Source organism: Acanthopagrus latus, chromosome 12 (assembly GCF_904848185.1).
Source record: "Acanthopagrus latus isolate v.2019 chromosome 12, fAcaLat1.1, whole genome shotgun sequence".
NCBI lineage: Eukaryota > Metazoa > Chordata > Actinopteri > Spariformes > Sparidae > Acanthopagrus > Acanthopagrus latus.
Window position 1 is genome coordinate 14,159,075 of NC_051050.1, and position 13,258 is coordinate 14,172,332.

The 13,258-nt window shown below is 39.0% G+C and overlaps 1 protein-coding gene across 1 annotated transcript; it reads right to left on the minus strand.

Annotated features, from left to right (window-relative positions):
• Positions 1-1,769: 1,769 nt before the first annotated feature.
• prodha (proline dehydrogenase (oxidase) 1a) lies at positions 1,770-12,686 on the minus strand. Its single transcript, XM_037118065.1, has 14 exons — positions 12,245-12,686; positions 11,882-12,090; positions 10,126-10,160; positions 9,107-9,256; positions 8,851-8,915; positions 8,183-8,299; positions 7,858-7,937; positions 7,695-7,776; positions 6,322-6,414; positions 5,967-6,113; positions 5,663-5,838; positions 5,477-5,575; positions 5,090-5,178; positions 1,770-3,586 (listed from the first exon to the last, which is right to left on the minus strand). The coding sequence occupies exons 1-14, from the start codon at positions 12,581-12,583 to the stop codon at positions 3,396-3,398; spliced, it is 1,872 nt and encodes a 623-aa protein (XP_036973960.1). The 5' UTR covers positions 12,584-12,686; the 3' UTR covers positions 1,770-3,395.
• Between the last annotated feature and the right edge of the window lie 572 nt (positions 12,687-13,258).

Genomic DNA, 13,258 nt, shown 5'->3' on the forward strand with positions numbered 1-13,258 from the left:
TTGTCCAATTGTAACGTAGTCACATTTGTGATTGGGCATTTAAAACAATGCAATTTATGTTAAATTAACATTTTACCAGTGCCTGTTGCGTGTTACTGTTTTTGTAAGGGTCATCTGGTTTGGGTTTGGCCAACTGTAAATGCTGAACGTGCAGAATGCATTGTGATTTGCACTGGAAATGTTTTGAGATGTTTTTCTTTTTTAGAGAAAAGACGGATACTAGTGCAGCGCACATTTTAGTGCCTCCGTCTATTTTTTTTTCTTAGTATCAGATGTGATATTTTCAGTGCTTGATTTTGAAGTAATCCAGTAGTATTCAGATTAGATCACATAAAGTGGAGTGGAGTATTACAGCGTGCCTTGCCATGTTATCTGTTCAGTAACTGTCTGCCTTTCTAGGAAGCTAAGCCATGATTCTGAGTAGTGGCATTCACCTGGGTAGGTGTAATGATTACACAATAAAACAGTTCCTGAATGGTGCAGTGTGGATGAAGGCACAGGCATCCTTGGCACAAGCCTAAGGCCTCCTCACCACTAGAGGGCACAGACAGATGGGAGAAAAACTTGAAGTGCTTACATTAAATTAAACCCTGAACTTAATCTTTATATATTTCACAGTTTGCATATATTTTGTCCAGAATTGTGTTCATGTAAGCTTTTTATGTCAATATCTAAATTTGAATTAGTGAAAACATAATATATAACCAACCCACTACATATTATAACTAAATATATAGTATATAAATCAATAGACAAGCTTAAATATACACTTTACTAAATTAATGAGCATGATGATAATCGTGTGGCCGTACTGGCAGTAAAATGCTTACAGGCCAGCCCAGCCTACATAGAAATATAAACAAAAACATCTAGGGGGGAATGCCCAATGTCAGCTACTTCTACAATAAATAACAAACAAATGCCTCCTACAAGCCCCAGAGGGAAATACAATGTCAATCTCAAGGTGTATAGGGGCTTGGATTTTAAGGGGTTCCCAAATAAACACAGCCTCATCACTGGGAAGATGTGGGCCGCCAAGAAAACCCAATAGGGCCTAAACAGACCAGAGCCTCTGGCTGACAATCTAAGGGGAATGAGGTTCTCAATGTGTCTGGGACAGATTCAGAGTGAGGTTGAGAGCAACCTGGGTGCTGTTCATCACCTCTTTTAAGCCTTAACACAAAAGGGCGTCATCAAACCATGATGAGGGAAATGCCCCCAAGCTGCTCCCACTTCCCAGTCTCTCCAGCCTGCACACAGGTGATTCTGAATCCCCTGCAGGGGTTTTTTTTTTGTTTTGTTTTTTTCGGGGGGGGGGGGGGGAGACAAACTCGGACAAATAAAACTAAATAACAAAACCCAAGGTGAGATTAGAGGCTACCTGGCTGTTTTCCTTTGGTCCCGTGATGCCAGGACGCAGGTGCTGCCTCAGCCAGCAGCTGTTGGCTTTGGCTAGGTGTCATTCTGTGGTTCAGTAGGTCATGACTGATCTGGTACAGGGAGCCCACTGACTTGTGGCATACTTCCTGATGTCACTGACATCAGAATACGTCAGTGATGACAACCAGATGCATGTAACCTCCTGATAAAATCAGGGTTGGATCTAACCAGTCTAGAGTGCAAACATGGTTTGTCATGATGGCAAAAAATTGAGTTTTTAATCTCCACAGGTCCTCTTTCATCATCTAAGAAACTTATCATTTTGTAGTTAAGTGTTATTTATGTAAATATCCAGCTGCAGTAAGAATGCAACCACATTCAGGTTTTTCTTTTTAAATTAGCTGTTTTTATTGTGTTAATCAAAAAATACATATAATTTACAACTGTACAAAATATGGCATATACTAATACAGCAATGATGAGGAAAACAGAAAAAAGAAACACTAAAAAAAAAGCAGGTTTCCACTCAGGCACTCAAAATGTGCCAGTGTTGCTAAATTACTGGCATCATAAAACACGTTCATTTCTAAAACCAACTGTCCCTGTTAGAACAGGAGCTTAAAACACACATACAAACGGGTTATTGTGATTTGCAACCCTTAAGATGAGACTGATAAAGGTGATAGAGGTTTTAATGACTCTATATCAAATTATCCTGGCTACATATCTGTATATACATTACATTCATACATTTCACAACATTTTCACTGGATAAACACAACTTCTTTAAAAGCTTCTCTACAGTAACAAGCTGAACTCTTAGGCACTTTCTGCATTTTATGCAGCAGTTCAGGTGTTAGTGAACTTTGGTGAAATCATCCGTGAATAAAATCACAGCTGTGATTGTGATGTCTTTTTGGAACATTTTTGGAACACGTGGCAGATCCTGTTTTTTTCCACTTTTAACATCTGCGGCTGTGTTTGTCTCTGTTTGATGAGCAAGATGTTCTCGGCTACACTGGGGGTGAATGATTTATTGAAATTGACCGTATTGAGCCACTCTGCAGCCTCACACTGCTTAGTAGACAGTAAAAGGTGTTTGTTTTGTCAGACGCAAAAATGAAGGTCGTTGCAACTGCAAACAATCACTTCTAAGTAACAGGTAGCTGGCTTGTTTGGAGATGTACACAGTACATAAACCTGGGTTTATGTAGTTGAAAATTTGAGAGTGTGATGGGTAGTTGTACCTCACATGAGGGATCAGAGAAACTTGTACTTGTTTGTGGTGCTGCATTTAACATCAATGCTTTGATGGATAACAGATTATGTCTTAAAACCACAAATACGAACATATATCTTTACAAATCTAAGTCATTGTTTGCATAATATTTTTAAAACTATTTGTTGCAATAGATTGACACAATGACCATGCTGATATAATTTACAATCGCCTTCGAGGAGTGTGCAGTAACAATAAAACCGTGTTGTACAGGAGCTGAATGTTTCCAGTTAATCTTGTGAAAACAATCATAAGGCACTTCTCAATGACAGCTAAATAAGACAGCAGCTGAACAGTGACTTTTACAATTAGTAAAGCCACTTTTGGTGACCACACATTTACAACACATTTTTCTTCGCCTCTACAGACGAGACCAGTCCTGTATATTAAAGGAAAAATGTACAGAGGCAGTAACATCTGCGAACGTTCTTAAAAAAAGGAGGTCATTTACACAATGTCAGTTGAGTTGATTCTGTGGATTACCACATTTTTGAGTTTACAAATATCTCCAAAATGCATAATTATGGCAGTGTTTTATACACTACTTTATCAAATGCTATTAAAGTGAAACAAATATAGGAATAACCGCTTGAAAAAAATGCGAACCTTCCCTCCACACTGTGCAGCCTAACAAACCAAGGAAGGACATTAATCTTCCTCTACAAAGAGCAGCTAGCAGGTAGCGACGGTGGAATGTTCACACTGCAGTTGGGTGCATAGTGTATGGTCCTGTGACTCAATAGACAGGCTTGTAGACAATCTGACCACTCAGCAGCCTGCGTTTCAGCTCCTTCCACAGCAGGCTGCGCTCTCTCTGGGATCCCTTCATGAAGCCACGGTTCTCTTGGGCACGTCGAGACAGATAAGGGATGACCTCATTGACTGGGCCGTATGGGACATACTTGTAGACCGGGAAACCTGCTTGACCTGTTTTCAACAGAGCAAGAGGACGAGTTTTAAATAAAGGTTCACCAACTCAACCATGTGTGCATTCTGGGTCAGGAGTTTGTGTGAAATGTCCAGCAGCAGAATTCAAACATGGACGTAGCAGAGGACCAGCCAGAATAGTATCAAGGAATATTAATAATAATATTCAGTAAGATGATAATGGCTCATAAATTTGAAAAGGTAAACTCAGCGAATCTAAATAATGGAGCAGTCAACTAAAATGTCCTGCTCCTAAATCGAAAAGCATTTATGGTGGATAAATATTGTATTAAGATAACACTGATATGGAAAAATGAGATTTTGATATTGGATATCAAGTGATACGACAAGGTCAAACCTGTGATTACATGTGACTGGTAGAAGAAAGATCCGGGCTGATGCAGGATTAATCTAATTTATTCTAATAAAACACTGAAAAATTGATCATCAGATCCACTGTTTGCACAACATGTTATTAAAAATCTAAGTTGTATGCACTTTAATTTGGCATTGTGTTGAAGTAGTGTCTCATTTTTCTGTATCTCTTGCATAACAAATTTAGATGGACTGACCCTATCGTCAAAGAAATGCCATGAGAGTTCTTTTATATAGAAAAAAAAATTGGATAACTCAAAAAAACAATCATAAACAATAGCATAGACCAAATCGTCATGCAGTGGTGATTAATCTACTGTGTTCCTTCACTAGCTTCTTTGATATCTATCCAACAGTGACATCTGAGACTTACTGCTATTTTGGGGTAAACTCAAGCCGATATTTTCTTCACTTTTCGGCCCAACAAGTAAATTAGGTCTCCAAACTGTTAGTGAAAGTGTTTTTATTAATGAGATATGTGAAAGTGTTTTTATTAATGAGATATGTGAAAGTGTTTTTATTAATGAGATATGTGTAGACAAGCTAGTGTGTGAGGCAGGGGTTTTCTTCCCAGAAGTTATTGTCAACAAACATTGTGATTCCTTCTATATTGATTGTAAATTTGTACTACTTCAGCACATAACAAGCCCATGCCCCACAAACATGCGTAAAAAGCAGACAAGACTAAGAAAAAGCATGGGGCTGACATTAAAATCCCTAGTATCATACCATAAAAATGTATCTGGTAAACTACTTAGTTTCACCTCCAAGAATAACATGTGATTTGACATATGTACTACATATAGCACCATGACTGATTACTGTCAAACTAATTTAGGCAGTAAGTCGTTTCAGTTCCAAGTGATAGCGTGCGTCTCTGCTGAACTGCACTGACATAACATTTGGTAATCGACAGTTAGGTACACTGAGAACCTGGAGTTGCTTGCTCCAGAGATATGTATAGACTGGACGGGTCACTTGTAATGTCAATAGCTGTCTCGATGTTCGAAAGCTGACGTGTATAGGGTCAACGTTTATGTGGAACCTCTGTGGCCACATGACTGTGTAATGTAAGTGATTCCATAACATATTGTTTACTTTTAGTATACCAGCACAGTTTTAACATACCTAGTGGGAAGCTGATCTGGTCACACATTCCCAGCAGCTGTCCAAAGTAAACCTTATTCTCAGTGGGTGAGAGGCCCATCTCATTCATCCTGAAAAAAACAAGAGTGAAAACACACGTCAAAGGCCAGTTACATAATACAACTTGTAGTGTAGTATTCTGCCCATAATGTGGTAATATCATCCAGTAATTCCTATGTTGGCTTAGGAAAGTTGACAAAGAATGTGTTTCACTTCATGTCGTAGTTTAAAGCATTAGGATTTAAAAAAAAAAAACTTTAGGATTAATCCTTCATGAATGAGAAGTTTAAGGGTTCTGTTAATGTTCCAACAAAATCTCCACTTAGTACCATCTTTGAATTTTTCACGCAGGTAGGCATTAGAACGTACTTTGCGAGGGTAAACTTCACTGTGTCCTCATTGTGGGTGGCAACCATGACATTTGCTTTCCTGCTGTGGTCAATCTCCTCCATCACGTACTCCAAACACCTGGACAAACAAACAAGACAGATGTAATGATTTTGGACGTTTTCCAGCTGAACCACAAAGGGCATTGATGATAATTCAAACACTTACCTGTGATACATCCTGTTAGTGGCCTCATAGTCGGGGTTTATCGGGTCTTCGTAGCCAATCTCTTTGGCCCTGTCTCTCTCTTGGTACATGTAGGCTCCACGAACCAGTTTGGCACCAAAGTACCAGCCCTCTCGTCTTGATAGCTCAACATCCATAGTTACATTGTCATAGGCGTCCTAACAAAACAAAATGTATTTATTCAGTGTATTCACATAGGGTCAATTTGGTTTAACCATGTAGACAAACAGGAAGGATTTAGTCAATATAATCAAAAAACATACATATAAATTGTCTGCGGCCTCACCTTGAGGTAACACTGATAAGTGTTGAAAATGATCGGCTTCTCCCTGTTGAATTTTCTCTGCATTTCCAGGGTCAGGCGACTAATAGCTGGTTGGAAGTAGGTCTGCTCGGCGTCCACCATTAGCCTTACGCCATTCTCCAAAGCATGCTTAAGTGCATGGACAGAACATTCACAGTTTATTTGGCTCAAAATGGCAAAGCATTAATGTCTATGGCAAACAGTAAATATAATTAATTTCTGTTTTCTTTGACCTCTTTGATCCAGGCCTTTGATTGCAATAGGTTGGATCTAAATTTCTGAATTGGCTCTACAAACAATTTTCTAAACGCACTTTCACTTGGTTTGGTATCCTTACCTTGGCCAGAACGTCCACTCTCTGAAGCATTCTCTTCATCTGCCTCTCCTCCTCAGCTGTAAACTTGTTCAACAGTGGTTCCAGATGGCCAGTCTGCACAACCAAAGCACAATACTTTAAATTGTTGGCATTTAGTCATTAGCATTTTTCATTTTTTGCACAAATTATATCAGTATTAGGCTTGCGGTGATTAGTGTTACCTTTGTTAAACAATTTGAGGCATACACACATTTATTGGCTGCTCGTTGTTTGACAGACTCTTTACAAACTACATATATTTTATATTTCAGAATTATCCACATTTTTCAAACTGGCATGTTTCAAATTTATCCACTGTTACAATGTCAATAAATGACCATTGTTCTGCCCTGTAGTCGCATTTTTGATGAACGACAGGTGTGGTTTGAACACATGGCATTTCCTGTGCAGTTAGGATTAGGGGTGAGAGCCACACGAGTGCCTCTACCATTTTGTCCCTTGTCCCTTTTCAAGCTAATAGACTTTCTCAACTGCCCTCAATACCACTGGCAAACATGCAGCATGACTCAAGTGATTTGCACACTGAAGGCAAGATGATAGAGTTTCTCACCTGACCTCAATAGAAGTTTCTAAATTAACACACGTGCACCCGACTTGACTCATTTCACCGCTGCAGCCAAGAGGGCAGAGTTCTTCCACTGCCCTCAATACCACTGGCAAATTTAACACGTGAACTATCACTCGACTCATTTCAAACCTGCATACAAGATGATAGAGTTTCTCAACTGCCCTCGATATCACTGGCAAAATTAAAACATGCACTGTGACTCGACTCCTATCAACACCGAAGACACATGCAAATCACTGTATGTTCTGTGTTGCATAATTTTACCCCATCAGAACAAATGTTTACTTGTGGGAGGAAGATAATTGTACCAGTAAGTTATTATCTCCAAAGAAGAACATCATTTCTTGTACCAACAAGACTTCTGTCGACTTGTTCCCATAATATGTTAAAGAAGTACAAGTACTGATAGGAAAACTGTCAGAACTTGACCTTCCAATTTGATTACATTGCGGTCTTTTTATGGGCCCATTAACTTTATAAATACATTTATCTGTCAAATTTAGAGCTCCAAAATGTAATTTTCAGGAAATATGCTACCCGTTCCCTCTGTTTAAAGTTGATAAATGATCATTAAAAATTGGTTCCTGCTATGAAAAGCTTCATCAGTTCTAGAGACATGCCCTTTAAAGAATATATTAGTGACTTCTGTGGTTATTACACAGCTCAATGTAATAATAAGAGTTAACCACACAGATATAAACCAAGGAGAGTTCACATTTCGTTCTTCCCTTTTCCACCACTAATTGTTTTCATGACATTGACTCACCTCAAGGTTTGGCACCATAAGCAGATTGGAGATTTTTGTTGTATCATTTATCAAACTGTTCCAGTCCAGCAGATCTATCGCTCTAGAAATGATATGTGAGAAATGAGGAAGTGACAAGTTTATGAAATAAAACATACTTTGTGGTTGATGAGTTATGTTTTACCCGGACAAACCCAGCTTCTCTCCAGTAAACCAGTTCTCAATGTCATCCTTGGCTCCAACACCAAGTGTAGTCAAACTTTCCTAAACAGAAATGTTTCAGTGATTACAAACATGTATTAAACATGATTATTACTTTTAAAAAATGACTCCTTTAATTGCAAACCTGGGTCAAATAATGTTTTTTGAAAAAATACAAAATAAAATGCCAGCACTTAAAGTCATGAAGGCTGGAATACAACAAAAGAACATCTGAGAAACAACTACAAAGAATTTGGGCAAGCGGTTACAGATGAGCATGAATGAAACTAGGCCAAGGTAAGACACACCTTCAGTTCCTCCAGTTCCAGTTTTTGTTCAAGAACCATCATGTCTGATTTCCCCTGTTGTGCGGCAAGGAAGTTGAAGAACTGTCTCCATTTAACCAGGACTTCTGAAAACTGGAGCTGTTCCAACACAGAACAACTAATCAGATATCACACTTAAATGGTGCATTTCAATCAATACTGTGATGGGGTTTGCCTGCACTGAGTATTTTATTCAAAGAAAGTTCACTTTCGATTTCACTGCTCAATGTATTTTGTCACATCACTAACATTTTTGTGTGAGGGAGTTAAGGCAATGTGATACTGAGATTTGACTCCACCAGCTGACACAGAAAATTTTTCTTCACATACAAGTTTCTGTCTTTCTTCATTTCCCACCACTTTCCTGCAAAGCCAAATTCTGTATGCTACATTAGAAGAGTAACAGCACAGACATTGCACTGAATTATGATCTTAATAATCAACAGGCATTGACCCAGAACTGTAAATAGACAGATAAAGGCTAATGTTTTATTTTCTCATTTACCCTGTAATGTTAATCTTGTCCCAATAAAAAAAGTTTGTTGTGGGAGTTCTGGCTGCACAGTTGCTGCCAAACAATACCATTCACGATCTTAATCTAAATCTGAATCCTGAATTAACCAAAAGTTCATTAGAAGACATGCACTTACAAGGAACTGTGGGCGTCCGAGAGCAGTCATTTTGATGGCAGAAAATCCATCTGCAGAGGCTCCCCCTGAAATTCATGACAGATTTTATGTCACCCAATGTTGTATAACTGTCAACACATTTTATGTGAACTAATTCAACATTTAAATTGCAAATCTACATTTTATTAACAATGGTTTAAGCATTTGTTTAGCCAATTTAATAAAAACCAACATATTTTGTTTCTTAACTGCTCCCCACAGAAACCTTACAACTTACCGGAGGCTTTAATGCAGTTTATGAATGTCTCCATTTGGTTGTCGCATTTGGACTCATCTGCATAGAAGTAGGTACGAGCACTAATAACCCCTCCACGCCTGTCACCGAACTGTCGATGGGCTTTGTACTTCTTCTCACGGTGATCAGCGTCTGGAGTGATAAAAAAGTCACATTAGCTTCTTGGCACATGTTGACAGAAATTAGTATTTTGAACTAATCCTAATTGGGAGCTCCACCAGGAAAATTCTGACTAATTTTCAGAAATCATACTAAAAACAAAATACATTTCTAGAGGTAATTTGAGTGCTGCACATGTATTTATTCATGCACCGACAACTGCATGGTAATCATGGTTTCTGGTACTTTAAGTGAACTAATTATTCTTTTAACATCCATCTGATCATCTGATGTGATTTTTTTGTCTGAACATCACAAACAAACATTCATTACAACATCAGATTTTAATAAAATACCAGAGAACGTACTAGCAGGTGAATGATATACTTGAGTTTCAAACATCTACCCAGTAACCTGAAACGAAGCTCGTTCTCACTAAATCCATAGGACTGCACATTTCAGACCTCACTCAGCCAGATATAACCAGTACTATCCAGGCCAGAGCACATGAGTTCAGACTTCACATACCAACCATGACATTTGTGTTGCATTCAAGCCAAGCACACGTGGTGTAATATCTTAGCAAGCTCCAGTCTTACCAGTTGATGGCCTCGCCTGCTAACTTCACAACAGTTCTTTTTAATCATGGCACTGGGTATATTTTGGATTTTGGATATCATAAATGGATATCAAATTTACAAATGTATACTTGTATTTAAAATGTGCATGTTTTACTACCTAGTACTGCAACTGCTGTATGAAAGCATCCTTTGCGATGAAATCAGTTTAATCTTACGTCAATTAAACATGCAGCAGCTGACCATATAACACATTTGGAAACTGAACAGTTACTCTACATTACAAACATGAAATTACAAGTTAATGTCAACTGATGTACAAACCTGGACTCTCCTTCTCTGCCTCTGAGACACACGAACTGAAAAAGAGGAAGGGATTGGCATCAGCAAGAAAATCACAGATAATAATAATTTTCATTTCTAATAATAAATGATAAAATACAGATCTGAGCATCTATATTTCATTCCAGAGTAATTATGGGTATTTTTTTTACATTACATTCATGTCACTGTAATCTTCAAATCAGTTAATTAACCAAACAATATGCCAACAGAAGGTGAGCACAGGGAGGTCAGGCAATGTTTTTATTCCTTGGTTTCGTTCTAACCAGTCTCACAGAGACCTTTTCAAGCAGTAATGATGATGGCCTCCTTTTCTAGACATGTCAGGACATGAGACACACATCAGGGGACTAACAGAAACACTGTGCTCACTGTGTTGTCTTCTTCATTGAGCTAACAATCTCTTCATTCTGCGTATTTGAGTCTTGATGAAGATAATTGGCTCCTAATCAAAAAGAATGTGTTTCGATTTAGTTCAGCGTCTGTATGGTTGAGCTTAGTGAGATAATCCTCAGGTAAAAAATAAGCTTATTTCGATCTCAGAACATTGCATAATACTTTTGTGTGTGTGTGTGTGTGTGTGTGCACGCCACATGCAGGATCCAGGACATGACTCTAAAAGGCTGGCAGTCTTTACATGAGGTACATCCCCCACAGAGGCTGTGCCAGCTCAACCAATCAGAGGAGAGGGGTCTGTCTTGGCCAACCAATAGCAGACAACCACTGTCTGGCTGCTTACATGAAATAAAAACACAGTGGGTTTTGATTACAGCTTGTTTTTGTCGTCTATAAACAAACTGTGAGTAGTGTGTCTCATGTTGATTTGATAAAACGCTAGCTTATTTGAATGTTTGTGTTCTGTGTGTGAATAAATTAGTCTAATGAGAATGTTTTCTGACCTGGCTTTTTACCTGAATTACAAATATCAGTGCCATGTGTTTTCCCATATATTTCAATTAAAAAAAAACACTAAATGCTTTAATTGAAAACCACTGACTACAACACAGATTAGTAGTTGTTCTCACTTATTTCATTATTAAAAAACCTACTTAATAAAACCAGAATATAACATGGATTAACTACAGTTCAGACTACATTAGGACAGCACTCCAATTTGACTACCTAATGGCAACCTGTGCCTGATGGTTATGTCTGTGTTCCTTGTATTTGTGTTTTTAGCTACCCACTCTGTCTGTACAGTACTTTAGTCAATGTGAGTTGATTTTTAATGTGCAGTATGAATAAATTCGACTTGACTTGGCTTGATTTGAATACTGCCGCACAGACATTCGGGCAAGTCGCCCTTCTGTTCGATGCAACTTTCCTTCTCTTCAGTTGTTCTTGTAATTGCTCCTGTGCAGCTCCTATTACAGGCATGCATAGAGATGGATGAGGGGGCAGGGGTCTCCCTTTAAAGGGCCTCTTCCAAGTACCTTCTAGTTTCCCAGGTTTTACAAAGGGCATGTCTTTGAAAAGCCTGGGCTGGATCCGAAACTGACACCATTGTGGAGCACGTGGTACTGGATATACAAATAAACTTGACTCAACCCTCCCTTCCAGTTAAGTCTGTTATGTAACTCATAATTCAGTGCTCATACTGGTGAACATATGGCAAAAATTAAAGTTGAGATACCGAATTACTGAGGTTGATTTAAAGCCGTCACACTATGTAAGATCAACTGCACTGCAGTTTTTACTAAACCCTAACTCACTCAGGTGTAAACATTTTATTACTCACTCCATTTCCTTCTTCTCTGCCTCCTCTTGTGTTAGGTCCTCCTCTACACTGTAGTCCAAAACTGCCCCCACACCAAAGGCCTGATTCTTCTGAATCAAAGGTTTGATGGCGTTGTGGTCTTCCCCTGCCACAAACTGACCGTAGAAGGTCATCTTCATCATCTTCTCAAACATCCACTGACCAAGCAGCTTCTTACTAAGGTCCATCAGCTGAAAAAAACGAGGGAAAGAGGTTATTAAATCTTAGTGGTTAAAAAACATTTCGTACCGAGATAGTTGTTGTTACACAGTCTGATTGATTATTGCGCAGTAACACATACATAGCTACATCACGGGTTAGGAATGACTAACTTTATGAACTCACCTCTTTGTTCTTTTCAACGAGGAAGTCAATTGTGCAAAGCTTGAAGACCAGCAGACTTCGAAGCAGCTCAATGTTACCTTTACTTCTGTAGGCTTCCTGTGTATTGTCGAAATCAATGTGGATTTTGGGTAACGGCGTCTTCGCGACATTTTTGGTCTGGCTGATGAGCTCGACCGGCACGGCTTCCACCACGGTGCACCCGTCCATCTGTTCATCTTTCTCCTCCTGGGTTTTGGTGGAAGCCAGAGTTGACCGACTTCTTCCAGGTGAAATGCGTATTTTGTTGAAACTGCCCGCGTTAGCCCTGACAAGAGCCGCAGCATACTTCGTGTATGACATGTTTGTCTGTTTCTTCCTTTTCTTTTCTTTCTCCGCACTTCCTTTGCCTCCCTTTGCCGCCGCTGAGATGCTGCCGGTGTGCGCGCGCTGAGGTTATTTTAAAGTGGCCTCGCGCCGGGGGGGCGGTGCCTCGTGTGTTACATCACACTGCCGGGTGTTCACGCGGACCGGGAACAGTGCAAACCTCTCCAGCAGCTGTGTTAACAACAACTCTTAGTTTCACCTCTTAATGTACACATTGCTAAGAAATAAACGGATTGGTTGGTCGCAGTAATCATTGTATTCCACGTGGATAGACGTAAGCAAGTAAAGAAGGAAGCCAAACTGTTTTTAAATACCAGATTGTTGTTTGTATGGCATATTTCCTTCAGAGGGAGATATATAGTCGGTATAAACTCCTAGCAACTTTTGGGACCATATTATTTTTAAATTAACATGTCGTGTTTTTTATGGTTGCATCAATCCGTAAAATGAAAAGTATTTTAGATGTTCTGTCCATTTATTTCATACACATTTTCCCAAGATTCAAACGTAAATCTTGAAGATTTGCCACAAGAAAGACTATAGAGTGGTGTAGTCTTTAGTCCTAAAACCTGGAAGTCAGTTGGGTTGTTTCACTTCCAGTTCCTTCCTGTCAAAGTCAATGGGATTTTTTAAATGGGTTTTACATTATAT